General features: G+C 27.3%; 1 protein-coding gene across 1 annotated transcript; it reads right to left on the minus strand.

Moving 5' to 3' along the window:
• On the minus strand, positions 1-27,923 carry LOC100211619 (solute carrier family 23 member 2). The gene is made up of 12 exons (XM_065816444.1): positions 27,780-27,923; positions 27,535-27,692; positions 25,486-25,577; positions 16,756-16,791; positions 16,477-16,505; positions 15,656-15,812; positions 10,462-10,486; positions 10,262-10,355; positions 9,541-9,682; positions 7,528-7,781; positions 2,998-3,271; positions 1-402 (listed from the first exon to the last, which is right to left on the minus strand). The coding sequence occupies exons 1-12, from the start codon at positions 27,921-27,923 to the stop codon at positions 107-109; spliced, it is 1,701 nt and encodes a 566-aa protein (XP_065672516.1). The 3' UTR covers positions 1-106.

The following is a 27,923-nucleotide window of genomic DNA, read 5'->3' on the forward strand; positions in this document are numbered from 1 at the left end:
GAAAATACAAAGTAAAAAAATATAAACTTTATAAATTTTTTTTTTTTAGATTTAAAAGGGCAAAAAACTTTGACAAAAAATTTTATAAACTAAAATTCTTAACCAATCATAATCCTTCATCTTGCTTTAACAGATTTTGATCACCATAATATGGTAGAAAAGGAATATATTTACATACCTTTGATGTCATAAACTTCATTGTTAAAAATGGAGGGTCATAAACATGAATAGATGAAATAGTTACTGGATGGCCATCTGGCATTAAATTATTTTGCCATTTAATGATACCTCTTTCTTGAGAAGTTCCTGGTAGCAAGTTATCTAAAATGAAACCAGTTAGTCCTCCTACAGCCATATTGGTCATCAACAAAACGCGAATTACTTGATTTAACCACTCCACACCTAAATTTTCATTTAAATATAAATTAAAAAAGTAAATAACTAACAACAGTATTAATATCAATATTAATAAGAATTTAAATAATATTGCATAAGTAATAATGATTAAATAAAAATATTTAGAGAGATTTAGATAATAGATTATAGTAGAAATTTATAATAGAGTGTTTATAATAACAAAGATAAAAAATTAAACAGTAATTATAAAAATAACTATATAAATAGTATTATAAATGATAATGTTAAAAAACAAATCATAACTCTGAATTTCATTATTTGAAATAATATATGCCGACCTTAAAGTGTTTGAGGTCGGCCAAAAATTGCAGACCTCCTTTCTATCTTTCATGGTAAGACCTTTGTATCAAACTTTTTTTGCCGACCTCATTTTTCCTAATTCCGAGGGTTGAAATATATATGTGTGTATATATACACTGAGGCATATTGGTTTAGACGCATCAATTTTTTTCTCTTTATAATAATTTTTTTCTATGTATTGTCAACTGATGCATGCAAGTTATTATCAAAATAATTGTTGTGTTGTGGGCTAATAAAAATCACAAAAAAAATTTTTTTATATGTCTTTATTAACATGAGAGTATGTTTACTATACAAAAGTACATTTTTTAATTGGAATATATCTATAGACGCAGTCATATTTTTGACATTAAAAGATGGAAATTAGTAATGCGTATGTCCTCCATTACACTGGATTTCCTCAAAAATTCTGCCTTTCATTAACTCCACTAGTCGTTGAAGTGTAGTTTGATCCAACTCGGACCATGCTTCAAGGATTTTACATTTTAACTCAGTACTCAGTAGTTTTAACTCAAGTTTTAAATTGGTGTCCGGCTGCTTTAGCATCATAAGCTTTTCTTGATAGCATTCCCTACACGTTCTCGATTAGATTTAAGTCCGGGCTACAAGCTGGCCATTCGAGAACCGGGATGTTGTGGTCTTTAAACCATTTCATAGAATGCCTAGATGTGTGAATTGCAGCATTATCTTGCTGAAATATGGCATTATCGTCCATGTTTTCATACATATAAGTTATGAGAACATCATCCAACATTTCTGTATACTTTATCGAGTTCTTTTTAGGTAAACCACAACACAGAGTCAATTTTTCTGAATAAGAAAATCCACCCCAAATCATTAAACTTCCTCCTCCATAATTTCGTTTTGTTTTTGGGTCATTTATTCCTCTTAGATCATGCCAATAACAACTGTAAGAGTCCGGACCATCTAAATTGAACTTTTTTTCATCTGAAAATATTACGTTTTGCCACTCATGAGTCCAATGCATATGGTTTTTAGCAAACTGTAATCTAGCAATTTTATGGTGTTTTTTTAACATTGGTTTTTGGTGTGGTTTCTTCCATTTTACGTTTGGTGTTGTACGTAGAATATGTGCAACATATTTATTGGTGACAGGCAATAATGATGTATCCTTTAATTGTGTTGCATTCAATTTATTTTTGGTTGCTTCGAAGCGAATTCGATTAATTTGCCGATTTGTTAATACTTTGTTGCCGTTTGTTGCTTTTTTACACCGTAATTGTCACCTTTTGCAATGTAATTTCGTACAACATGGTCAGATCTTCCAATTATTCTTGCTATTTCTCGTATAGAAAGTGCTGGTGGGATTTCTGAGCCACGATATAAATTAATTTGTATTTTTTCAGCATCTGTCAAATACTTTCCTTTAGGCATTTCGTAAAATGCAATAAAAATGATACTGGCAGAGCAAAAGATCAAATTACACCAAAATTTATCAATTTATTTGTGTAAAAGTGATTAAAAATCAATAATTACCGTTATTAACCTGATTGCGTCTATAGATATATTCCAATTGAAAAATGTGCTTTTGTATATCAAACATACTCTCTGTTAATAAAGACACATAGAAAAATTTTTTTTGAGGTTTTTATTAGCCCACAACACAACAATTATTTTGATAATAACTTACATGCATATCAGTTGACAATACATAGAAAAAAATTACGCTAAAGAGAAAAAAATTGATGCGTCTAAACGAATATGCCTCAGTGTGTATATATATATATATATATATATATATATATATATATATATATATATATATATATATATATATATCAGGGGCTACTCTAGACCATTTTTGACAGGGACAACCGTATTTGGGCATCACCCAACTTAAAATTTGAGGACGTTTTTTTTAACATTTTTTACGGCAAATATTGTTTTTTTGCCAAAAAAAATGCCAATTTTCTGCTAAAGTTTGCCCAAATTCTTTTCCTAGAATAAGCCCTATATATACACACATATATATATATATATATATATATATATATATATATATATATATATATATATATATATATATATATATATATATATATATATATATATATATATATATATATATATATATATATATATATATACACACACTTTCTCTTAAACAAAAAAGTTGATAAAATATTTGAAACTTAAAATTTTTAATGACTATATTTTTAATAACTACTAGCAAAGTTTTAAACAAATTTAAAAAAAGATAAATTTAAAAAATATAAATTTAAACTTATGATAAATTTAAAAATTATAAAATAACTTTACCAATGTTAATTGAATGCCCATGAACTTTAACCCATGATGGTAACGCCATTCCAAAATAAAATGAACACCCAAGTACACACAAATTTCTCATTGAATTTAAATCAACAAACTGCAATGAAGAGATTCCAAATGCAAACACCATTCCAAACATGATGATGAACATGCCACCTATCACTGGGTGTGGAATGGAAGCAAAAATGGCTCCAAACTTTCCAACAACAGACAATAGAATCATAATAACTGCACCACATTGTATAACAGTAACACTAGCAACCTTTAATAAGAATGAAAAGCAGGACTTGAATTAACTCAAAAAAATATTATAACTTATTTGATTTTTGAATAGCACCTGGCCCCATGCTGGGTAGGGTAAGAAGTGGACTCCTCTGGGTAGGCAAGAAATAGACTTGAAAAATTTTTCTATATTTAATCTAATTAATATTGGCTTTTAAGTTTTTCTGCACATTTTAGCACAAAAGTGAATAAAAAGTATATAAACTTTTAACAAGAAACAACACTTGAACTTAAAAAAATATGGCCACACATTTATTTTGGCAGTCTTCTTTATCTTCTTATAAGACTTAGGAAAAGAAACACAACATAACTTGTAACAAAATATTAAAAACTACATAAATATTTATTGGTTTTTCTTTGTAAGATTTTGAGACTTTGTAATAACCTGAAACTTGTTTAACTGTTTTAATATCTAACTTTTTAAACACAAAACTGTTTTAACGTTGAAGAAGAGACAAGAGTGCTAATTAAATAATTTGTGTAAAATTTTGGTTACAGGCAAGTTGAGGTTAGCAAAAATTTAAAAAAAAAAACTAAATCCACAAACACATCAAATATATAAAAATTAAGTACCTCAAAATGCATACTTATTTAAGTTATTTTTGGCCTAACCTAATGTTTTGATCTGTTATTAGTTTTTTGGAACCATTAAAAGATATTGGATGTATTACTTAAAACATTAGTAATATTAACTTTTTTGATTATTTGTAAATCAATTTAAAAAACGATTTCTTTGATGTCAACTTCTATAACTTAATAAAAATAAAAGTTGATAAAGTTTCACTTTTAACTTAGAATGTATCTACAGGTGAATACACCCCAAAAACTAAGGCACCCCAAAAACAGAGTGGTCAGTTATGTAGCTGTAATTTAAATCTTTCTTTTAAAACCATAAAAGAAATGTTTTTTGATACGTTAATGTTTCAGCAACAATTAAAATAGAAGAAAACAAAGATAACAATAAAGTAAAATTTTTTACAAACGTTTTAAGTTAAAATAATTGTATACATTTTTTGGATTTTTTAAGAATAATTGCTATAAAATAGTGGTTTTTTAAACTAAGTTTGCAAATCCAATCTAGTTAACTTATCTTTTATATACTCTATACATAAACCAAACCATTTGCATTTTAAGTAGAAGGGAAACTTGTAAAAAAAACTTTTAAAATGTACAATTCAACATGTAGTTTTTGAAGTGCATTTAAAAAAAGCTAACCAGAATCAATCTTTCTCACTAAATTTGCACAAAATATATACAAATATCTCATTAAAATATTTCAATCATTTCTTTCTAGCACCTGCTAATAAGATCATTTCTGGATTTCATCCATTTACTTTGCAATTTACTTTGCTGCAAACAGACTTCATAACATTAAGACAGGTTGGACACTACTTCAACCTGAAATCTTTACATTTAATGTCTCCACAATTACATTGAAGAATACATTTTATAAAAGTTTTTTAAATTTCTTTCTTTTTTGCAGCATCTTCATTTTCTTTTAATTTTTTCTCTTTGTTTCTTTTTATGGTTCTAATTACAGTTAATACATTGTTTGCTGTCATTGAACCATGTACTTGGATAACAAGTGCCATGTCTTTTGATAACTTAGGCTTGACCTTTTTGGTTGTCATAAAGCCTGGTATTTTTTCCAGTTAGATACTTTTTTCATGAAGTTCATCAATCAGTCCAATAGCTTGTTCAAACTTTGATTTTCAGTAACTTGCTGAACCACGTCTTTCATTAGGCAAAGAAATTAAGGGAGATGACAGTTTCTCTGTTTCAATACAGTTTTCTGCTCTTTCAAAGCTATCTCTTTGCATAAATTCAACTCTCAATAAATTTTCAGTAACACCAACCTTTCTAGCAGATTTCATAATAGTTTCTTTGGTTGTCCATTTGTCTCATATATTGGTAGAACTAACATAAAAGTTCCTTTGTTTAAGAAGCAGATATCTGAAAACATAGAGTCTTTCTGCTTATGATACTTGCTATGAATATTCTTATTTACTTGGTCAAGAAGTAGAGTAACTCCTGTTATGTCTGGTGGAGTGATAAAGAGATAAATTTTTTTAACTCAAGAAAAGTTAAAACGTCAAAGTCTAGTCTTGAGCTATCCCCATCTGACAATAAGATGATGGGTCGCTTAACATTTTTTTCATTTAAGTAGACATCAAATTCTTTTAATACTGCCAAGAATGATTCATGGTTTGATACTCCATTTTCTGATATCCTAACCAACAAATGTGGAATTTTATTTACTGCTTCTGTTGGAACCATACAACTTGTAATACCAGTACATTTAAATATCACCTGGCACATACATATATCCCCTTAAAATAAGAAATAAAAACTAAAAATCATTTTAAGCAAGTATTATTATTTATACTTTTTTTTTTTAAACCGCATATATTATTACATACCCGAAAATGAAACAAATGGTTGAGTTGAAAATGAAACAAATGGTTGACCTGTTCTCTGTTTACTTTATACATTTTTTGACATACATCCCCTATGCCAGCATAAGATAATCCAGTACCATCAACCCCATAGGTAATAAATTGGGGTGTTTCATCACAATTAAATATTTGACTAGTATCAACAATGCCATTCCATACCCCAGCTCAAATTATCTCTTCATTAACCATAACATCAACTTCAATTCCAAATCTCTGCTTCAATTCTCTGTTCATTAACCATAACATCAACTTCAATTCCAAACCCCAGCTTCAATTCTCTGTTCATTAACCATAACATCAACTTCTACTAGTTCTTTAGCTAGGGAATCTGAAATATATTTAATGGAAGTAAGTGTATTTAAAAAAGTACATTGATAGTTATATATATTTTCAGACTAATACCTAAATGATTACATGCCATTTTCCTTGAACAATGTATGGTTTATATTGAACAGTGTATGGTTTATAGACACTTTTCCTTGTCGCTTGATGGTAAGAACGCAATGCTTAGCATTAAAGCGGAGCCAAAATGATCAACTCAATCCATAAAAGAGAACTGTTATATAAAAAGATTAGTTAGATTTAAAAAAAGGTTTAAATATAAAGATGATTCTGATTACCCTATTTAGATTTCATAGGATTTAATGATTTTATTCCAACTTACTTTCCTTTTACAGAGCAGTTCGAGCATTTAATTATAGTTTGTGAAACTTCCTTCCATCTTTGTATTAGTGTGATGTCTAATACGAAGCACATTTAGAATTAAGTTGGTTACAAGCTGTTTATTAATTACTTGTAAAGACCTGTTCTTATTTTTTATAAAACGAACAATACATGTCTCTTCATCTACTGTAAGTATAGTACAGTAACTTCTTTCTTGTCCATTAATCACTTTTTTTTATCTAATCGCCTGTTGATGGTCTCTCTATCTTTAATAAGAGGAAACATATTAGTCTTTAATGCTGCTTGTCCCCTTCCAAAACAAAAATTTCATTTCTTTGCACCAATTTATAGCAGCTTCTAGTTGCTTATTTCTTTCATTAGTATGTTATCTGGCAACTGTGGCATCAGCTTTTGTACTAAAATTTTTTACTTTGTTTATATGTAAATGTAACAGAGATGTTGGTTTCATTTTACTTACTATTAATAAATACTATAAATATAATAAACAAAACACTAAAATGATGAACAAACAAAAAAACATATCATGCTTCATGGCAGTATTTCCGCAATAAATTAACATAAAAAATTAAACTTTTTTATGGATGACAAATAGAAACTCATAGAGTAAACTATATTAATATTTTATTAAATTATTTAAAATCTTTTCTGAAATCATCAAAAAACCAATGTGGGATTTGGGGTGCATATGATGTGGTTTTTGTAGTACATTTGAAGTATTCTTCAAAATATAAGTTAGCAGTGATGTAGCCATCCTAAGAGCAATTTATTATTACAATTGTCTTCAAAAAATCAGGTTATAATTCTTGACAGTTAAGAAACTTAACTGAAATAGTCAATGTGGTTTTTGGGGTGTATGGCGAAAAAAAGAGTCAGCTTTAACATTCTAGCAAAAGAACACAAGGAAGACATAATAAACCATACCTGTCATGGAGAACCCCATTTAGGCTTATCTTTCAATAGTATTAATTAAAAAAATATTATTTGTCTCAAGAAAAAAAGTTCTAGGCTCTCCTACTTTCATGTGGTTTTTGGGGTGCAACCATCAGTAAATTGCAAAAAAAAAATATTCTAAAAATTCTAATTTAAAAAAACTCACTCTTGTTATTCCAATTGCACCAATATTTTCACTATAAGATGTTGTACCATTTCCAGTCCCCCAAATACCAGTAATCACACACCCTATACCTTCTACAAGCAAACCCCTATTAATTGCATGATTTGGTGGAGGAGGGGCATCTGACATACGAGCACATGCATAATAGTCTCCAATAGATTCAATCATGGAGGCCAAAACACCTGAAAGCATACCAAACACTGCTGCAGCAGATATTGATGGTGCACCCCATTGGCCTAAACACAAAATAATATTTTAAAATAATCAATTCTGTGGAATTAAAAAAATCTGTTTAAAAAAAAAATTTAAGCCAAGACCTAATGTTTTTAAATTATTTCAACCATTGGACTTTGGGGACTCAAACCAAAAAAGATTTTACAATATTGTTTGCATGTAACACAATGAAAAAGAATCCAAAAAATTCACAATGCGAAACTAAACTATAACATAGTGCAAATAATAAAGTACAAACACATAATAATAAATAAAGTACAAGTAAATCTTTCAAAACCGAAATTAAAACTTTTAATATTACTTTTTTATGAACTATTGTTTGTTTTTCAAACACATATATATGTTGTTATAAATAAATATGTTGTTTTCAAACACATATATATGTTGTTATAAATAAATATGTTGTTTTCAAACACATATATATGTTGTTATAAATAAATATGTTGTTTTCAAACACATATATATGTTGTTATAAATAAATATGTTGTTTTCAAACACATATATATGTTGTTATAAATAAATATGTTGTTTTCAAACACATATATATGTTGTTATAAATAAATATGTTGTTTTCAAACACATATATATGTTGTTATAAATAAATATGTTGTTTTCAAACACATATATATGTTGTTATAAATAAATATGTTGTTTTCAAACACATATATATGTTGTTATAAATAAATATGTTGTTTTCAAACACATATATATGTTGTTATAAATAAATATGTTGTTTTCAAACACATATTTATGTTGTTATAAATAAATATGTTGTTTTCAAACACATATATATGTTGTTATAAATAAATATGTTGTTTTCAAACACATATATATGTTGTTATAAATAAATATGTTGTTTTCAAACACATATATATGTTGTTATAAATAAATATGTTGTTTTCAAACACATATATATGTTGTTATAAATAAATATGTTGTTTTCAAACACATATATATGTTGTTATAAATAAATATGTTGTTTTCAAACACATATATATGTTGTTATAAATAAATATGTTGTTTTCAAACACATATATATGTTGTTATAAATAAATATGTTGTTTTCAAACACATATATATGTTGTTATAAATAAATATGTTGTTTTCAAACACATATATATGTTGTTATAAATAAATATGTTGTTTTCAAACACATATATATGTTGTTATAAATAAATATGTTGTTTTCAAACACATATATATGTTGTTATAAATAAATATGTTGTTTTCAAACACATATATATGTTGTTATAAATAAATATGTTGTTTTCAAACACATATATATGTTGTTATAAATAAATATGTTGTTTTCAAACACATATATATGTTGTTATAAATAATGTCCTCACTGCTTCTTTGCTGTCAATTTCAAATAGTTAAATGACACTATTTTCTAAATATGATACTGTTAATATTGCTAAAACAATTCATTAGATAACAGTTTCCACTAGATAAAGGTTTTGACATCTTAAACGTTATCCTTTACTTTCTTTTCTAATGGAACATTAGAATACATAGTTATGAGTCTATATAAAACTATTTAATATGTAAAATGCATAAGTTAATGGTACATCAAAATTGTTGATAATATGTAAATAATGTCAACATTTTCAGTGAATCTAATAATGCGCTATGTAAATAATGTATGTAAATATGGGTTTTTGTAATAAAAAATTCATTACGCATGTAAAAAAAATAACATAATTACAATGGTTTAACTAATCATATAAAAAACTAACAAAAATATTTTTATTAATATACCAGGATATGGAACACGAAACCATTCAGTATGAGTGAATACATTACTGCGGTAATCAGTTCTGGCAGGCGAATCTTTTTTCAATGCACCAGTTACAGTTAAAATATAAGAAAGAATCCAGCCAATAATCATAGCAAATAATACCTAAATTAAAATTAACGCAACATTTAAATGAATTTACATTTTAGTTTAAAAAAAATTGAAAGTGTTTTTTGGTACTTCTTTAAGATAGAAAATCTCCTAATACCTTAATACTAATACTTATATATGAATTTAGCTGTGCACAAAGCATTTTCGATGACATTGTACTAAAATAACCACCTGTGAGGCGTCAGTACATACATCAACTTTAAGTTTAAGCAGACAGTATCTATTGTCTGCATATATCACAGTTACTTTATACTTTATGTTATTTACTATGATTAAAAAAACTTAAAAAAAAATTGTTTTTTTTTTTAAAGTGAAAAAAGTGACCGAATTGTATTGCGCTAAATAACATGCATGGCAGTGTAGTGGCGTAGTGGTAGAAATAAATGTTAAAATAAAATTTTATACTATAAATGCAACCAAACTACTACTAAAAAGTGAAACCTTTTAAAAAAATGAAAAGTTTTAATAAAACTATTCATTCCACACACTCACACACAAAGTTTACAAAATTTTTTGTTGTTATAAAAAAATGTGAATAAACACGAAAAATAATACAAAAATTATTATAATTACCGGAAACAATTCAAATATGTGTATTCTAGTTTTACACAATGGTAGACTATATTTCTTAAGAACTTGAGAAAAGAGTATAATACAAAACATTGTCCTAAAAAAAACAACTAATATAGAAAATTTTGTTGTAAACAATCTTTTTTTTTAAAATGATTTAAAAAATATATTTAAAAAAATTCTTAAAAAACCTATAATCTTACAGTATTGCAACAAACCATTGTGATCCTAAAAAAAAAAAACATGTTAAAAAAGAAAATTAAAAAAATAAGATTTATGACTAAAAGATTTTTCTTTTATTTCTTTTTAAGTTCTCTTGTACATGTGTACATATTGTACATGTGTACATATTGTACATCTGTACATAGTGTGGTTTTTTAAAATTATCTTTTTAAGGATAGCAATTCTGGGTTTAAATTATTTTGTTTTTCACATTTTGGGGATAAATATTCTTAACCACACTTTTTTTTACCAAAAAAAAATATGTATATATTTATATCAGAATATTACTTCTCATGTATTATAATTTAAATGACTGATGCATAAATCATTGGACAAAATAAAAACATAAAAGATTAAATATATAAAACTATAATAAAAACATAAAACATTGAATATATAAGATTTTTTCTATATTTAGTTTTTTCAAGTATATCTACCTTAATATACATATCATAAACATAATTTTTACAAACTATAAAAGCTTTGATTTTTAAATAAAGAAAAATTATATTATATATAATTATATTATAATATATATATATATATATATATATATATATATATATATATATGTATATATATATATATATATATGTATATACATATATATACATATATATACATATATATTTATATATATATATATATATATATATATATATATATATATATAATATATATATATATATATATATATATATATATATATATATATATATATATATATATATATATATATATATATATATAAATATATATATTAAGGTGGTTCTAAAAACAACTTTTTCTGAAAATGACTGCTGGCACCCCCTGAATATGTTGTATATAATTAAAAAAATGCTAGATTTAAGAAATTTTTGAATAAAAATTTTTTTAAGGGGTTGCTACTGACCATCGAACATTAAATAGGTTCTTAATATTATTAAAAAAATTTTTTTTAAGTATGTCATGTTGGGTCTCAAACGAAGCAAAATCATATACAAATTTCAAAAATAATATTCATTTTATAAAAAAACATAGATAAAAAAAATTATAATCAAAAAATCTTGTTAAATTCCCTATTTTTCATTTTTAGTTAAAAAACGTAACTTTTTGCTTACTAAAATCTAAAATAAAAATTTAATTATAAAATGATTAACATTTTTAAAATTTTTATATAATTTCCCTTTATTTGAGACCCAACATGACATAATTTTGAAAAACTTTTTTTTTAATAATATTAGGGACCTATATAATGTTCGAGGGTCAGTAGCAACCCCTTAAAATATTTTTTATTCAAAAATTTCTTAAATCTAGCATTTTTTTAATTATATACAACATGTTCAGGGGGTGCCAGCAGTCATTTTCAAAAAAATTGTTTTTAGAACCACCTTAATATATATATATATATATATATATATATATATATATATATATATATATATATATATATATATATATATATATATATATATATAAATATATAAATATATATATATATATATGTATATATATATACATTCATACATATATATATATATATACATATATATATATATACATATATATATACATATATATTTATATATAAATATATAAATATATATATATATATATGTATATATATATACATTCATACATATATATATATATATACATATATATATATATATACATATATATATACATATATATTTATATATATATATATATATATATATATATATATATACATATATATATACATATATATTTATATATATATATATATATATATATATATATATATATATATATATATATATATATATATATATATATATATATATATATATATATATATATATATATATATATTTATAAAATAGATTTTATACTAAAATTAAGTATTAAAAAATCTGTTTTTTCTTATATGAAATAGACTCCAATATCTACAATAGAGATCTATTGCAAATGATGCAATGGATCTATTTAATCAATTTTGTTATTAATTTTGCTTTGACACATTCCATAAACAACTGTAAAATATTCAAATCAATTTCTTCTTGTTTTCATATGATGCAGTTAATCAAAATTTGCTCATTTAAAGCTTGTCAACATACATCTTAAATTTTTGAGCCAAATATCCCCAAATAATTTTAACTGAAGCATATTTAGTGGGTTAGATTGCTTATCAACATAATTTACACATTCATCCAACCAAAATAATTTTTAAACTAATGTGAACTTGCTAAATCTGTCAAAAATAAATAGTTACCACAATACTTAAGAATGAATAGAAAAAGTCATTTTTTTAAACATTCATTAACGATTAATGAATTGATTGTTACAGCTCTGAAAGCAATTGCTTGAACATATCATGATCCACATTAATAATGATTTTTATTTTTTTAATGTTATTCACCAATTTAGGCTGAGGAGGTCACTCTAGTAGAGGAGGCTACTTTTTCTGTGTCAGGTAGAAGTGATTTCATATTATAGGGTTTGACAACAAGTTTTCTACTTCTCTATTTTTTATTTGTTATTCAACAGTGTCAGTAGAAGTTTTTTCACATTTTCTGTATATAATAATCATTTTTAATAAACAAACAATTGTCGATTGATTAAAGTCAAATTTAAAACACGTTTTTCTCTAAAACTTTTTTTGTTGCAGTTTGGCTTTTTTTTCTTGAATGTAGGACAACCAGATCATGTTGATTAGAAAGTCTTTTAAAACTAATGAACTCTAAGCCACTCCTTTTTTGGTTGAATAATTTACAATTTCACTATTCATTTGGATTATGGATTTTTTTACAGAAAAAATTTTAAGATGTTTTCAAAAAAGATTTCTATCCAGTTCATTTGGGTTTTAAATAATAAACACTTGATATATGTTTTGTACATAAAATACATGAGTGTTATATTAGCTAAAATAAATTAGATCAAAATTTTTCTAAAAACTTATGCATCACCTGTTATGCCAAGCTTGGATTGGTACATAAGCAATTTTGATGAACACAAGATACTTTAAATATATTTTTAATACTCGACACTTGATCAACATGTAATGTATCAGTATATCAATCTAAATGTAATCAATCAACCTATTTACATGGTGCGTAAAAAGTTCCCACACCTAGTATTTACGACGTAAAAACACGTAGAACTATCATAATGTGCCAAAAGTTTAAACATTTATTCTTGATAACATACTAAACAACAAAAACAAGTCAGATCTCAAAAAGTCCTCCTTTCGCCTTGATACACGCCCTGAGGCACTTGGGGAATGCTTCAACCGCGGCAGACACCATATCATTGTCAAGAGTGGCCCATTCTTTTTCGAGTGCTTGCCATAGAGAGTTCAAATTTGGATGACGAACAGCTTGGCTTTGCACTAATCCTGGACAACCGTTGCTTTGTGGGCTGGGGCGGAAACCTGTTGAAACATCTAAAACCGCTGTCTGAAGTGTGAATTGGTCCAAGTTAATACCTCTGTCGTCAAAATATCATCCCGGTAGTTTTGAGCTCTGATTTTCACTCCTTGATCAACAAAAACCAATGGCATCTTGCTGTCTCCTGTAATCGCTCTGAAAACCATCACTGCTTGGGGGTGAGCTGTCTTAGAAGCAATTCAACTTTTCTGGTTTGCTTCTTGAACGTTTCCAGCAATTATCTGGTCATTCTGATGGTTCACGAACTGCTAGACAGTAAAGAGACACTCGTCTGTGAAGAGAATCGTCAAGGCATTCGCCGGCTTCTTGAACCGCTTGAGAAGCTCCTTGCAACGGGCCAAACGAGTGGCTTTCATTCGATCAGTAAGTCCGTGAGCTTTTTAAATTTTGTACGGGTATTTTTCGAGCTTTTTGTGGACGATTTGCCAAAGTGAACCTTCCGAAATCCCTTCATCCTTGGCGATTTTACCCGAAGTTGCAGTTTTTGGTCTTCCAGAACGTCGACTATGATCAATGGAACCAGTTTCTTCAAGTCGCTTCAAGCAATCGTAAACCATACGCCGCGGAACATTCAGAAGACGAGCGATCTCTGATGCTTTCTTTTTCTCTTTAAGTTAGCCTCTCGATTGCCGGCCGCAAATCTCTTGATTTCGTCATAAAACCTAAAAACTTCAATATTAAAACATATTCAAAAATTAGAGAAGAGCATAAATAATGCAGAAAAATAAACGGTATGCTTTAAAATAAGGGAAATAACGTCGTTGCCAGAGGAGTGCGGGAACTTTTTACGCACCCTGTACATGTAATCTATCAATCAATCAATCTACATTTAACCTATCAATCAATCAATCTACATGTAATCTATCATCAACCAATCTACATGTAATCTATCAATAAATCAATCTACATGTAATCTATCAACCAATCAATCTAAATGTAATCAATCAATCAACATGTAATCTATCAACCAATCAATCTAAATGTAATCAACCAATCAATTAATCTACATGTAATCTATCAACCAATCAATCTACATGTAATCTATCAACTGATCAATCTAATGTAATCTATCAATTGATCAATCTAAATGTAATCAATCAATCTACATGTAATCTTTTACAATATAACATCATGCAAACCAAACGTATTGAGTAAGTTCTAGATTATTTAAGGTAATTTATCAAACAGTTTAAAGTTTTTTTTAGCTAGACATTTAATGACAAAGTGAAGCAATTGGTATTTAAAAAATAACTATTTTTACCCAAAAACATTTTAATAAATATTTTCAAAACATATTAATGTAAAAGATTTACAAAAATTTTAGAATACTAAAAAAAAGCAATGATCTGTTAATTATGCTATACACTATATGCACTGGTCCTAAATTTGATATTTTAGAAGAAAAACTTACTCTACATACTTAAAAAATATTTGTATATACAACAACAACAAAAATATATATTTGCATATACAACAACAACAAAAATATATATTTGCATATACAACAACAACAAAAATATATATTTGCATATACAACAACAACAAAAATATTTGTATATACAACAACAACAAAAATATATATTTGTATATACAACAACAACAAAAATATATATTTGCATATACAACAACAACAAAAATATATATTTGCATATACAACAACAACAAAAATATATATTTGCATATACAACAACAACAAAAATATATATTTGCATATACAACAACAACAAAAATATATATTTGCATATACAACAACAACAAAAATAACCTGCATAATATCCTGCAGTTGAATACAGAGGAAGTGCCACTAAGCATATAGTAGGAGCAATAGTTAAAGGACCAATATATTTTAAAACATATCCAATTATCCCACTGAGTCCAATAAATATTTGAAGAAATGAAGCAACAATTATAGCCCCTTGAACCTAGCATAAACAAAAATTAAAAAAAATCTAAAATACACACATAAAGAAACAAAAAACTAACGTGTAGAATAAAAGATTTTAGTAGTTTACGCTTATGTATATAAGTGAAATCATTCATTAAATATAATTCTTAAACATTTAAACTTTAAATAGAATATAAAATTTGGGACAAACCTGTCATTTTGACAGGCTTGCCCTAAAACCAAACCCTTAATTGATGTATGTAAACTGTGTTAACCATATCTATCTAAGAACTCTATATAATGAGAGACTACACTTAATTCTGGTAATATGAATTTCATATTTTAGCATTATTATATATTATACTTATTCCTTTTATTAATCAAATCAATCTTCTATTAATCATACCTCACTTCTACCATACAATCATACCTCACTTCTATCATACAATCATATCTCACTTCTACCATACAATTATATCTCACTTCTACCATACAATCATATCTCACTTCTACCATACAATCATATCTCACTTCTACCATACAATCATATAAATTGTCAAGAAAAAAACAAAGCTACAAACAAGTAGAATTTTTCTCATAGATTTGGGATAGTTTATTTTAAGCTTAATTCAAATAAATATAAGCTTTTAGAGACTTGATGAAAAACAAAAATTGTATAAACCTAATTCTTATAGACCCACCTCACGCATACGAAGTTTCCATTCAGGATCTATTGAATTGAAGATAAATTTAAAATATGCATCATTTCTTTTTAAAACAGCCAAAATAAAAAAAATTAAATTCTTTTGTTCAACTTTCAATATAAATCTTTATTTAATTTAAAATCCTTATATAATTTTTTGACAGAAAAATGAGAAAATATTAGAGAAGAATTAGCCCGTGATCTATATCATATCAGGAATGATAAACTCCTGATAATTGAAAGTTGAACAAAATAAATATAAAAAACAAAATATTACCTGTATTTGTCATGTTGGATGTCATATTGAGGTTAGCTAAAACAGTACCACTAAACATCATAACATTAAATCACATATAAATAAGCTGATTAATTTTATTAAATATGAAAATTAAAACTTACAAAAGTTTAATGAGTTAACTCTTTTTTGAACCATACTTCAAGGGTAATTCCATGTAAAAGTGGGACAAAATATTGAAATTTTTCAGTCACCCTCTCATATTTCATTCAAATTTCAACCAGTGGTACCTATCAATGTGGTACCTATAAATGTACATGAAAAAATGTAATGTTTGGGCTTCCAAATCTAAACGGTTCAAAAGTTATGACATTTTGAAATTCAGCCAAAAATGCTCTATTTTTTCCACATCCACCATTATGGACTTTGTAGTAGTACTTTTTAATGAATAATTTAAGATCTAGTGGAAGAATGTGGCTAAAAATTGATACCTATCCATTTTGAATGCTGAATTCAAAAATTTAATAATGAAATTAAAATTTTCTGAAGGTTACTTTTTGATTTTAAAATGGTCAGTCAAACTTTTTATTCTGTTACAATGGGTTGCGCTTTCATTAATTCTCAGAGTTCTCCTATTCTCATGGATTCAATTTTTTTTCTCAATGAAGTAGGTGATCCTAGGCTATCTTTATAAAAAAGATGCCTTTGGTTTCTTGAAGAATAATTTATATATGTTTTTATTATAATATGATATTATTTTTAAGCTTATACAAAAAATTCTTTTTTTGGACTCAAATTCTCTATTGTAGATTTTTTAGCAATAATTATGCGTAAAGTTTTAGTGGAAGAAACTGATCGAAAATTGGTACCTGACCATTTTTAAAGATGCTGAATTCAAAGAAGAAAAGAAAAATCCTAATTCAAGATGTTTAATAACTGTTTTTTATTTCAAAATGTTCAAAAATTACTTTACCATAAAACGGGGTAGTCTTATGGATTCAGTTGTGATGCGTAAAAAAAGTTTTTTGAGGTTGTTTTTGATACATAAATAAAGTTTTGTGAAGTGAATTGTCAAGTAAAAATGCAGTTTTGCGACATCTGCATTGTAATCTATTTAATACTCATAACAAAGTTATAAAAGGTATTTATAGTAATTTCAACTTTTAGTTTGGTGAAAGTGTTGTGAGTTACAATAATGAAATTCTTGGCAGTCAAATTCTATTTTAGCTATATTTAACCTTACTTTTAGCTGACTTTTGAAAGCGCACTATTAAACGCCATACAACTTTGAAAAGCTTTTCACCTAGCACTACAAATTAGCCTTTACTGCGTAGGTATTTTGCTGTATTCTAAGTTGATTTTACGAAGACTGTTTTAAAAAAAGGAAGAACTCTTTTAATATGTATAAAAATGTTACCAAAACAATGGTTTTATTAACTTTTTATACATATTAAAATAGTTCTTCCTTTTTTTTAGACAATCTTCATAAATGACTTTGGAATACAGCAAAGTACCTATGCAGTAAAGGAAAATTTGTAGTGCCAGGTGAAAAGCTTTATCCACAAGGCAGACATAAATTAGCATCAAGTGAAGAACCAGAAGAAACTGAGTTAGAGATTAAATTACCTGAAGATAATATGGAAAAAGAAATTATACTGAAACCAGCAAGATCATTGCTCAACAGTACTATATGTGAACTTGAAGTGTCTTCTCTAAAAGTTTATTTACCCAAAACCTCTAATAAGCCTTCACTTTAATGAGAAAGATAAAGCAAGTTGAAGAAGCAGCTATTAAGAAACTTGCAACTGCTCTGGATGTCACTGAAACTGATCTAATTGCACCAAATAACATTGAAGTTCTAAAGGAAATTCAAACCAAATCAGGCAATCTAGACTTCCTAGTTAAATGCATGAAAGAAAAACTTTCTAACAGAAGGCAGCAAACTTCAAATTGACATTGACCCCAAAATCTTGGTCTATCAGAAAAGCAGCAAAAGAGTTTTCAGTTACCAAACACAAAATTCAAAATCAAAATTTTTATGCAACCAAAAAGTATTATTTTACTTTCATTATTTAAATGATATCAACTTCAATTTTAGTAATATTGGGGTTATTCCTTTTCATTTCTATTTTCGAGCTTTTTCAATAAAGCAGGTTTTTTTACTATTTTTCAAAAAAATTTGCATTTTAGTTCCTCATTTTTTAACACAACATTTCAGCATGCAACCTAAAATTTGAGCATGCAACCAATATTTTGAAACAATACTTAATTATTAGACATTAAACAATAATCTAAAGCTAAATTATTATAATTAATAAACAATGAAATTATATTTTCAATGTAATATATTGCTAATTACTTTCCCATGTATACTTTTGAAAATATTGATTATAAATATGAAAGTTATGCAAAGCAATATAATTTTTTAAATTTCTTTTAAAAAATTATATTGCTTTTAAAAAACTTTTCTAAAACCTCCTATTTCACATTTAGAATTAGGCAACTCCAGAAATAAGTGAAATGTAAACCATAGTTACGAAACAAAAAAATTTTACTGTTGATATTTAAAAATTTAAAAATTAGTCTCAAATATTAAAAACTGGGAAATTTCCTCTTCTTTTTGTATTCAAAACCTTTAAAAATGGTCAGGTACCAATTTTCAGTCATATTCTTCATCTAGAACTTAAATTATTCACACAAAAAGTATCGCTATAAATTCTATAATGGAGAATGAAGGCCAAAAATAAGATTTTTTTTGTCTAAATTCAAAATGACATCTTTATTATGAAACCAAGAATCTTTATTAAGAAACCAAAACCATCTTTTTTATAAACATAGCCTAAGATCTATTATTTCATTTGAAAAAAAATTGAATCCACAAGACTTGGGCAACTCCGGGAGTTAATGAAACCGCAACCCATGGTAACAGAACAAAAAATTTGATTGATCATTTTAAAATCAAAAAATAACTGTCAAAAAATCTAAACTTCATTATTTTCTCTACACTTTTGAATTCAGCACCCACAAAAATGATCAGGTACCAATTTTTAACCACCTTCCACTATATCTTAAATTATTCATTAAAAATTACTATTACAAAATCCATAATGGCAGATTTGGTAAAAAAAGGAACATTTTAGACTGAATTTCAAAACGTCATAATTTTCGAACCGTCTGGATAAGGGAGCTCAAATTACGTATTTTTTCATGTTTCATTAATACGTACCACTAATTAAAGTATATAGAAAATCTAAGACAGGGCTTGTGATGAAGAAAATCATCAAGCGTGTTATATCACGCTCGTAAAATTAGAATATGTTTTCATCGAGCGTGATTACGTGCGCTCGAGATAACGTCGGCGAGCGCGATCATGAAAATTGCTGAAGGCGATGCTCATAAAAAACTTTTTATTTTTTATGTCTTTTTTTATTTGTTACATAATTCTTTCGTCAAAAAATGTTTGAATTAGTATCACACTCATGAAACTACTTCAACAAAGTAGATTTTTATACTTCCAAACTTTTTGTGTATTGTCAGATCGCGATTTTATTTTTAACTATTTATGTTATAAAAAAATAATATAAAACAAAAACGCAACTTCTTATTAATTTAGTATTGAAGTATAATTTAGTGACTTCATTTTGCTTCGTTGTTTTGATATATGTATTTTAAAATGTTACGCTGTAAACTTAATTAACGATTAATGGTTTTTATATTTCTTGATATTTTTTATTCAAATTAATTATCTAATTTTTTTCAAAAATTTCTTTTTTAAATTACGTTTTTTTATCTTAAAAAAATAACGCAAGAATAATTCGAAATAATAATAAATAAGAATAATAACTTTCCATTTAATAAATATTAACATCATTACTTTGTTTCCTTTTCGAATGTCCTTGATTGCGAACATTCTAAACAACAGAATCGTTTTATATTTGAGTTAAAATAAATAATAGTTAATAAAAAACCTATACTATGAACAAAAACTAATTTTAAAATTACTCTATTATTAATATTTATTTTTATTATAAACGATGTGTGGAATATTACAAACAATAAATCAAATAAATCTTACTTGATATTTTCACAAGATTAAAAATACTCTGCAGTTTCAATTTTCTTATAATGGTTTTCTAATTTTCTATTCTTATTTTATTTGCGCATTTTTGTATTCACATTGTGTTTCCATGTACACATTCCATTATTGAAATTAGTGACTATTAACAACTTTAAACTGCTCATTCATTACGTTAGTGCAAAAGAGAACGACGTTATGCTTTTTATATTTTATATCAGTGCTTTGATAACAGAATATCTTTAATAAAAATCTTTTTTAAATATTTTATGAAAATAAAAAAATAACCCCAAACTATTGGACGAGCGTTATTTTATACGCTCGTTATAAGCTGAACGAGCGTTGTTTATTGCGCCTAGAACGTTTGAAAATACTGTTTACGGTCACGTTTTACGAGCGGAGCGCGATCGCGCTCGTTTCATCACAAGCCCTGTAAGAGGTGACAAAATGACTGTCCCACTTTTACATGGAATTACCCTCAAGAGAATATTTAAATGTTGTTTTCAAATTTATTATTATAAATGTTGTTTTAGAGTTTTTTTAGAAGCAAGAATCAAAAATTGGTTTACAAATCAATGTTAATGCATAACTATTATTCTGATAAGTACAGACAAACATTTGTGATATCACTAACATCTCAGTAAATGTGCAATTAAAAAACTTTTAAATGATTTATTAAATTCTTCAGTTTTTATCATATTTTTTAATTTTCATTTCATTTATACAGAAAATTAAATATATTAACATAATTTTTTTTAATAATACTTTGACTTTGATGCACTTTGTTTTTTTAAAACTAATTTTGTAGTGAATACAAACATATGCACATTATGTATCACTTGGCCCCAAGCTAATATACAATTTTGTATGCAAACTACGAAACTTTGGAAATCCTATTTTAAAATCAGTATATTTAATTTTTCCATCAATATAAAGTTCATAAACTTTATTTGAGACTCCAATTGATATTAACAAATCGTCTAACTGTTGTTTATTATAAGATTAAGAAACAACATCAATTTCAAATTTCCTTCTATTGTCAGAAATTTTATTACAACTTAATGAAAATTAATAAATATTGGTCCAAAAACCTGCTTGTGTAATAACAAATTGTCTTTAAATGATTGCATGATATAATCTCAAGCATGCTAGACCTCCACAAGTATCTTGAAAATCTTTGTTTAGATGACTAAAATATTTTAAACCTTGTTTAAACATTTTAAACAAAGTTTAAAATAATTTAGTAAAAAAGATTTTCAAGATAATTGTGGAGGTCTGATATGACCAAACCATTTCAGTTATATAACTGCCAAAGTATCACTTTTTTTTTCTATTGATTTTTTAAAACTCATGTTTTATAAGTAATAAACCTAAGTATGTTTGATGATGATTTAAGTTTTGTTTGAAAAAGACTTTAACTCTTAAAAAAAAATCTACTTACATTAGAATTTTTGTGATGCAAATCACCCCAGTAAAATGATGATAAATATTTAAATTCATCTATTAGGCTGGCACAGATGTATTTTTAATACATTGTTTCCAGTTTAGGATGTTGAATGCTGGATCTTCTTGACTTAATGCATGGGTTTTGCTTGTGCCTCTGCTGAAAATATCAGAGTACTAACAGTCCGATATTGTGCATGGATGGTTTCCCTGTTCATACTTTTGGTGCACATTAATGAGGCTACATTTGGAGCCCCTTGTTACAGCTTGGGGTTTGTTAACAATAATGAGGCAATTGCTTGAATTATTAAATAGTGTACTGAGTACAGTCTATGCTTTGAGTCAAGCTCTTTAAAAAATTTAAAATGAGTAAAGTTCAAAAAACTATAAAACACAAAAAACCATCGTCATCACCAAGTTCTCTAAACCAAGTTCTCTAAATAATTCACTAATATTTGTGGTCTTCAAAGTAACTTTTCTTCTGTTAAGTCTTATCTCTTGCAAAGTTCACCAGACCTACTTGCTCTTTGTAAGACTAATTTGAGTTTCGCTGTCTCATCTTGTGATTTTAGTGTTGATGATTACCTTCCTTTAATTCATAAAGATTCCAATAGCCACATGTTTGGCCTGGGCATTTACATTCATAGGAATTCACCCATTTGTCGGGAAACTAGGTTTGAATACACAGACTATTCTTTTATGTGCTTTCGTTTAGCACCACTTCTCTCTATCGCCTTTCTATTTCTTCTATATTGCTCTCCTTCATCTCAAGATTGCACTCTTTTTGATGTTATTTCTGATCAAAATGACCAAGCCCTCTCTCTTTATCCATCAGCCAATATCGTTGTTGTTGATGACTTTAATGTTCATCACACTGAATGGCTTGGCTCTAGTGTCAGTGACTCTGCTAGTGTTAAGGCCCTCAACTTTTGCCTTTCTCAATCTCTAACTCAAATAGTCAACTTTCCAGCTCGTTTTTCAGACAATCCAAATCTCTACTCAACTTATGTCTTGTTTCTGATCCTAGTCAGTGCTTAGTTTCTCCGCAATCACCCTTAGGTGCTTCTGATCATGGTTTGATCTCTCTAAAATATTATCTCATTTTTCTTCATCATCAGAATCCCCCAATCATTGTACCTCTTACAACTACCTTAAAGCTGACTAGGACTCTTTCCATGATTTTCTTTATGATGGCCCTTGGGTAAAAATCTTTTTTCTTCCTGCTGACAAATGTGCATAACTTCATCAATTCAGGCTGGCATGGAATCTTTTATTCCCTCTCAATGATTCCAGGTCAAGCCCCACTCTTCTCCATGGTTCTCCATATCTATCAGCAAAACAATTCTCCAGGAAACAGATGCCTGTTTACTATTGCTAGAAACCATTGTAAAAAGGTTTTGTCTAACGCCAAAGCCCGCTATTCTCAGGTCATGAAATCTTGTATTTCATCACAAAAATTAGGCTCTCATGACTCAATAATAAGGGCAAATCTGTTATTCCACTTCTCTTGTATGGTTCAGACTTTGTCACCTCACCTAAAAACAAAGCTGAATTAATTGCTAAGAACTTCTCATCAATATTATCTCTTGATTCCACTAGTTGCATTCCACCTGATATAGTCGTCAAACAGGTTAATTCATTGCTTGACATTCGTATCACTCCAGCTTCTGTATCTAAAGTGATTTCCTGCTTAGACTCTTCTATAGCTTGTGGTCCAGACAACAAACCTTTTGTAGCCTTGCAGAAGTATTCTCCAGAACCGCCATACATACTTTTATAGAACGCCATACAAAACTATTTAACAAGTACTTATCAGAGTCTAGTTTTCCGGTAGGCTGGAAAGCGGCATCTGTTATCCTTATTTTCAAAAATTCTGGAGAGCAATCTGATTCATCTAACTACCATCCCATTAGACTTCTTTCTATCATAAGCAAGTTTTTGATTCTTTAATTAACAAACACTTAGTCTCTCATCTTGAATCTAATAACATACTTTCTGATCATCAAAATGGATTTTGATCTTCTCGTTCTACAGCTGACTTTTTAACAGTAATAAATGATAAGTTTTATCGTGTATTAGATAGAGGTGGAGAGGTTAAGGCTATTGCTTTTTTGACATTTCTAAAGCTTTTGATGAAGTTTGGCATGCTGATCTTCTCCATAAGCTTTGTTCTTTTGGTGTATCTGGTAACATCTTTATGATTATTGAGTCCTTCCTTTCCAATTGTAGTATAAAAGTTGTCCTCGATTGACAGCACTCTTCTTCATATCCTGTCATTTCAGGGGTTCCTCAAGGTTTAATCCTTGGCCCTATACTCTTTTTAATTTACATTAACAATCTTCCAGATATTCTTACATCTAAGGTGGCATTGTTCGCTGATGATACTACTATTTATTCTTGTCGTGATAAGAAGCAAACACTCTCTGATTGCTTGGAGGGGCATTTGAGCTTGAAAAGGATTTCACTTCTGCTACATCATGGGGCTCACAGAGGCTGGTGAACTTTAATTCAGATAAACCTAATTTTTTTTCAGCCAATCGTTATCGCAATAATTTAGATCTTCCTATATTTATGAACTCTTACTTCCAATCTTTCTTGGAAACCGTATATCAAATCCATTGTAAAATTAGTATTTGCTAAGGTTGCATCTCTTTATCGAGCTCGACACTTTCTTACTTTGGATTTTATTCTTTATCTCTATATATCTCAAATCCCTCCTTGTATGAAATACTGTTACCATATATGGGGCAGTTTTTCTAATGATACCCTTTCTCTATTAGACAAGGTGCAAAAACGCATTGTAAACATAGTTGGACCTGCTCTTGCAGCTAACCTCCGACCATTATAACATTGTGATAATGTTGCTTCTCTTTCTCTTTTCTACAAGTACTATAATGGTCACTAATTATTGGCCTTTTCTACAAGTACTATAATGGTCACTAATTATTTACTATGGTCACTAATTATTGGCCAAAACTATCATCATTAAAAGTAATATTTGCTTTTTAGGGCTCAGTAATCAGTCAAGAGTCCAACACCTTTTTACAAATAAAATGTTTAAATGCTATCAATACACTTTTAAATATTTTATCAAACAATTTAAATAATTGGCAACAAATCTTTTAGCTTGTTTATTAGTGTTTACATTAGCATTGGCTTATGTGTCCATCAACATAAGATTTTTAATAATAAATATATAATATCATAAAAATTAAACTAAAGAAAAAAAATTTAAATACTTTACAATGTCATACCATTCATTTTGGAAGGGCAATCACCTTTAGATGCCATTATTGCCATTATGGAAGCAACAAATGTATAAGTACCGCCCTGAACTATTGGTAGCCTAAAAAGAAAAAAAGTTTTTATTTTTTAGTAAATGTATTGCATGAATTTTGGATTTATTTTCATCTCAATAAGAATGATGAGGCATGTAAATATTGTCCAAAATAATATTGTACAAAGACGGCTCAATTGTTAGGTTAACATTTAAAGGCCATTCCTTTTTGTAGCATACATCAATGACAATAAAAGCACTGTAAAAATATATGCAGACAACACCAAAATTCTATCAGCAGTATATTCAATTGAATGAAAATAAATGTGTGGTTATGCAATATTGTAAAAACAGCATAAAATTCAATTACACAGTAAATAGGTCAAAAATTAACAATTCAATGAATGAGAATAATCTTGGTGTAAATTTTGATACACTACTGAATGGAAGAAACACATAGTAACATGTTTATCGAAAGCAAATGCAATACTGGGGATGATAAAAAACAGCATTGTCCATTTAGACGAGCATCTTGTCAAGCAATTAAACACAACTTAGACTGTTGTTTAACTGTTAGACCTCTGATTGAATTTGCAGCACCAGTTTGGTCAACAGACTACAAAGGTGACATCGAAATAATAGAAGAGTACTGCATAGAATGACAAGGATGTCAAAGAACATAAGAAGTCTGCAGTACCAAGACCATTTACAGACACTTGATTTAACATTGTCAGAAAGAAGACAAAGAGGAGATTTGTTTAAATATTTTAGATTTTCAATAGGATCAAAAAAGTAGAACTTTTAAACAAACCAACATTCTCAAAATCATCCAGAGGTCACAATAAGAAATACAGCTTAGAACAAACTAAGTTTATACTGAGACATAGATTCATTATAAACAGACAGCAAATTCATGGGTCAAATTGCCATTGGAAGTTGTCAATTAAAAAAATGTTAACAGTTTCAAGAACATATTAGACAAAAACTTAGCATCAAAAAAATTAACTTAAAAACGTTTTTGTTTAAATATTTTATTTTATGCATTAATAAATTATTGTATATTACCAAAAGCTTTCGAAACAAATTTTTAACTCACTCGCTGTTAACTACAGTTACAGTTAACTACAGCTACAGTTTAACTACTATTACTAATACAGTTTTTCAAAAACTTATGCATTTTAAATTGATTTGAGTAAATTGCTTTTATATACTTACCTCAACCCCCTCATGCATCTTATATAAAGAGCATTAAAAGCACTGACTTATAGCAGTTTATACGATGTTTCTTGGACATATATTTATAATGACTTGTTGTTCTACCAAAACATTTATAACTTTATTGCACAATTCATAAACCATGAATCTTGTATAAAATGATTATACAATACATTCATTCCAGTAAACACAAGGTTATGTTATTTAACAAAATAACATAAATCATGGATATTTTTTTCCCTTGCTTCAATCAATGTATTTTTTTTGTAAAACATCTGTGTTTGATAACAGAAGGACGATAAAGAAGCTCTGTCTGGAAGTTATGTACAAAAAAACAATTTGAATCTAGAATAAGTTACAGCTAAAAATTACTAGTTTTATAAGTTAAATTTTTTATTTTTGCAATTAAAGATTTTTAAATGGTATTGAAAAACAATTTAAAAGAATTGTTTTAACTTAAAAAAATATACAACTTGAAGAACAATAAATTAAAATTAAAAAACAATAAACTAAAACAAATTGTAGTGTATCAATAATTAAAATTTAACATCCATTCATGAGTTTAATTTTTTTGTAATTAAGAAACAAACTATTCAAGAATATAATAGCAGAGTTTAATTTAATAAGTGCTTATCTTATCTATAAGATAAAAAAAGGTTTTTATAATAATAGATACATTTAATTCCTGATTAACAAATGTATTTATGTAACAAATTATATCTAATAATAAATTATAACTTTTGTAGCAATTCCTTGTGCCTTAAGTTCTTTTAAAAATATTTAAGTGTAAAACTTTGTAAACATATTTTACCTGCAGCCGATAGAAGTTTGAAGCAACGTTACAATGCCAGAGCAAAAAAATGTTGTGCTCATCACACTTACAATCACAACAGGTTCATTATCAAAACAAACAATTGGTGCTAGAATTAATGGCATTCCCATTGTTGCTCCAAACATTGTTAAGTAATGCTTTGAATATTTAAAAGCGTTATTATAAGCATTTTTATAAAATAAAAAAATTTAAATACAACCAAAACTACAATACTTATTTGTTACCTGAAATCCAAGCATTATTGACAGATAAAAAGGAGGTTTTTCATGAATCCGATATAGTAACCTTGGAAGTCTGCAAATTTCTTCAGAGTCTGGGTAACAATTGGTTTTATGATTCAGTAAGTTTTGGGGCTCTTCTTCATTCAT

This window comes from Hydra vulgaris, chromosome 13 (assembly GCF_038396675.1).
Source record: "Hydra vulgaris chromosome 13, alternate assembly HydraT2T_AEP".
In the NCBI taxonomy this organism is placed as follows: Eukaryota; Metazoa; Cnidaria; class Hydrozoa; order Anthoathecata; family Hydridae; genus Hydra; species Hydra vulgaris.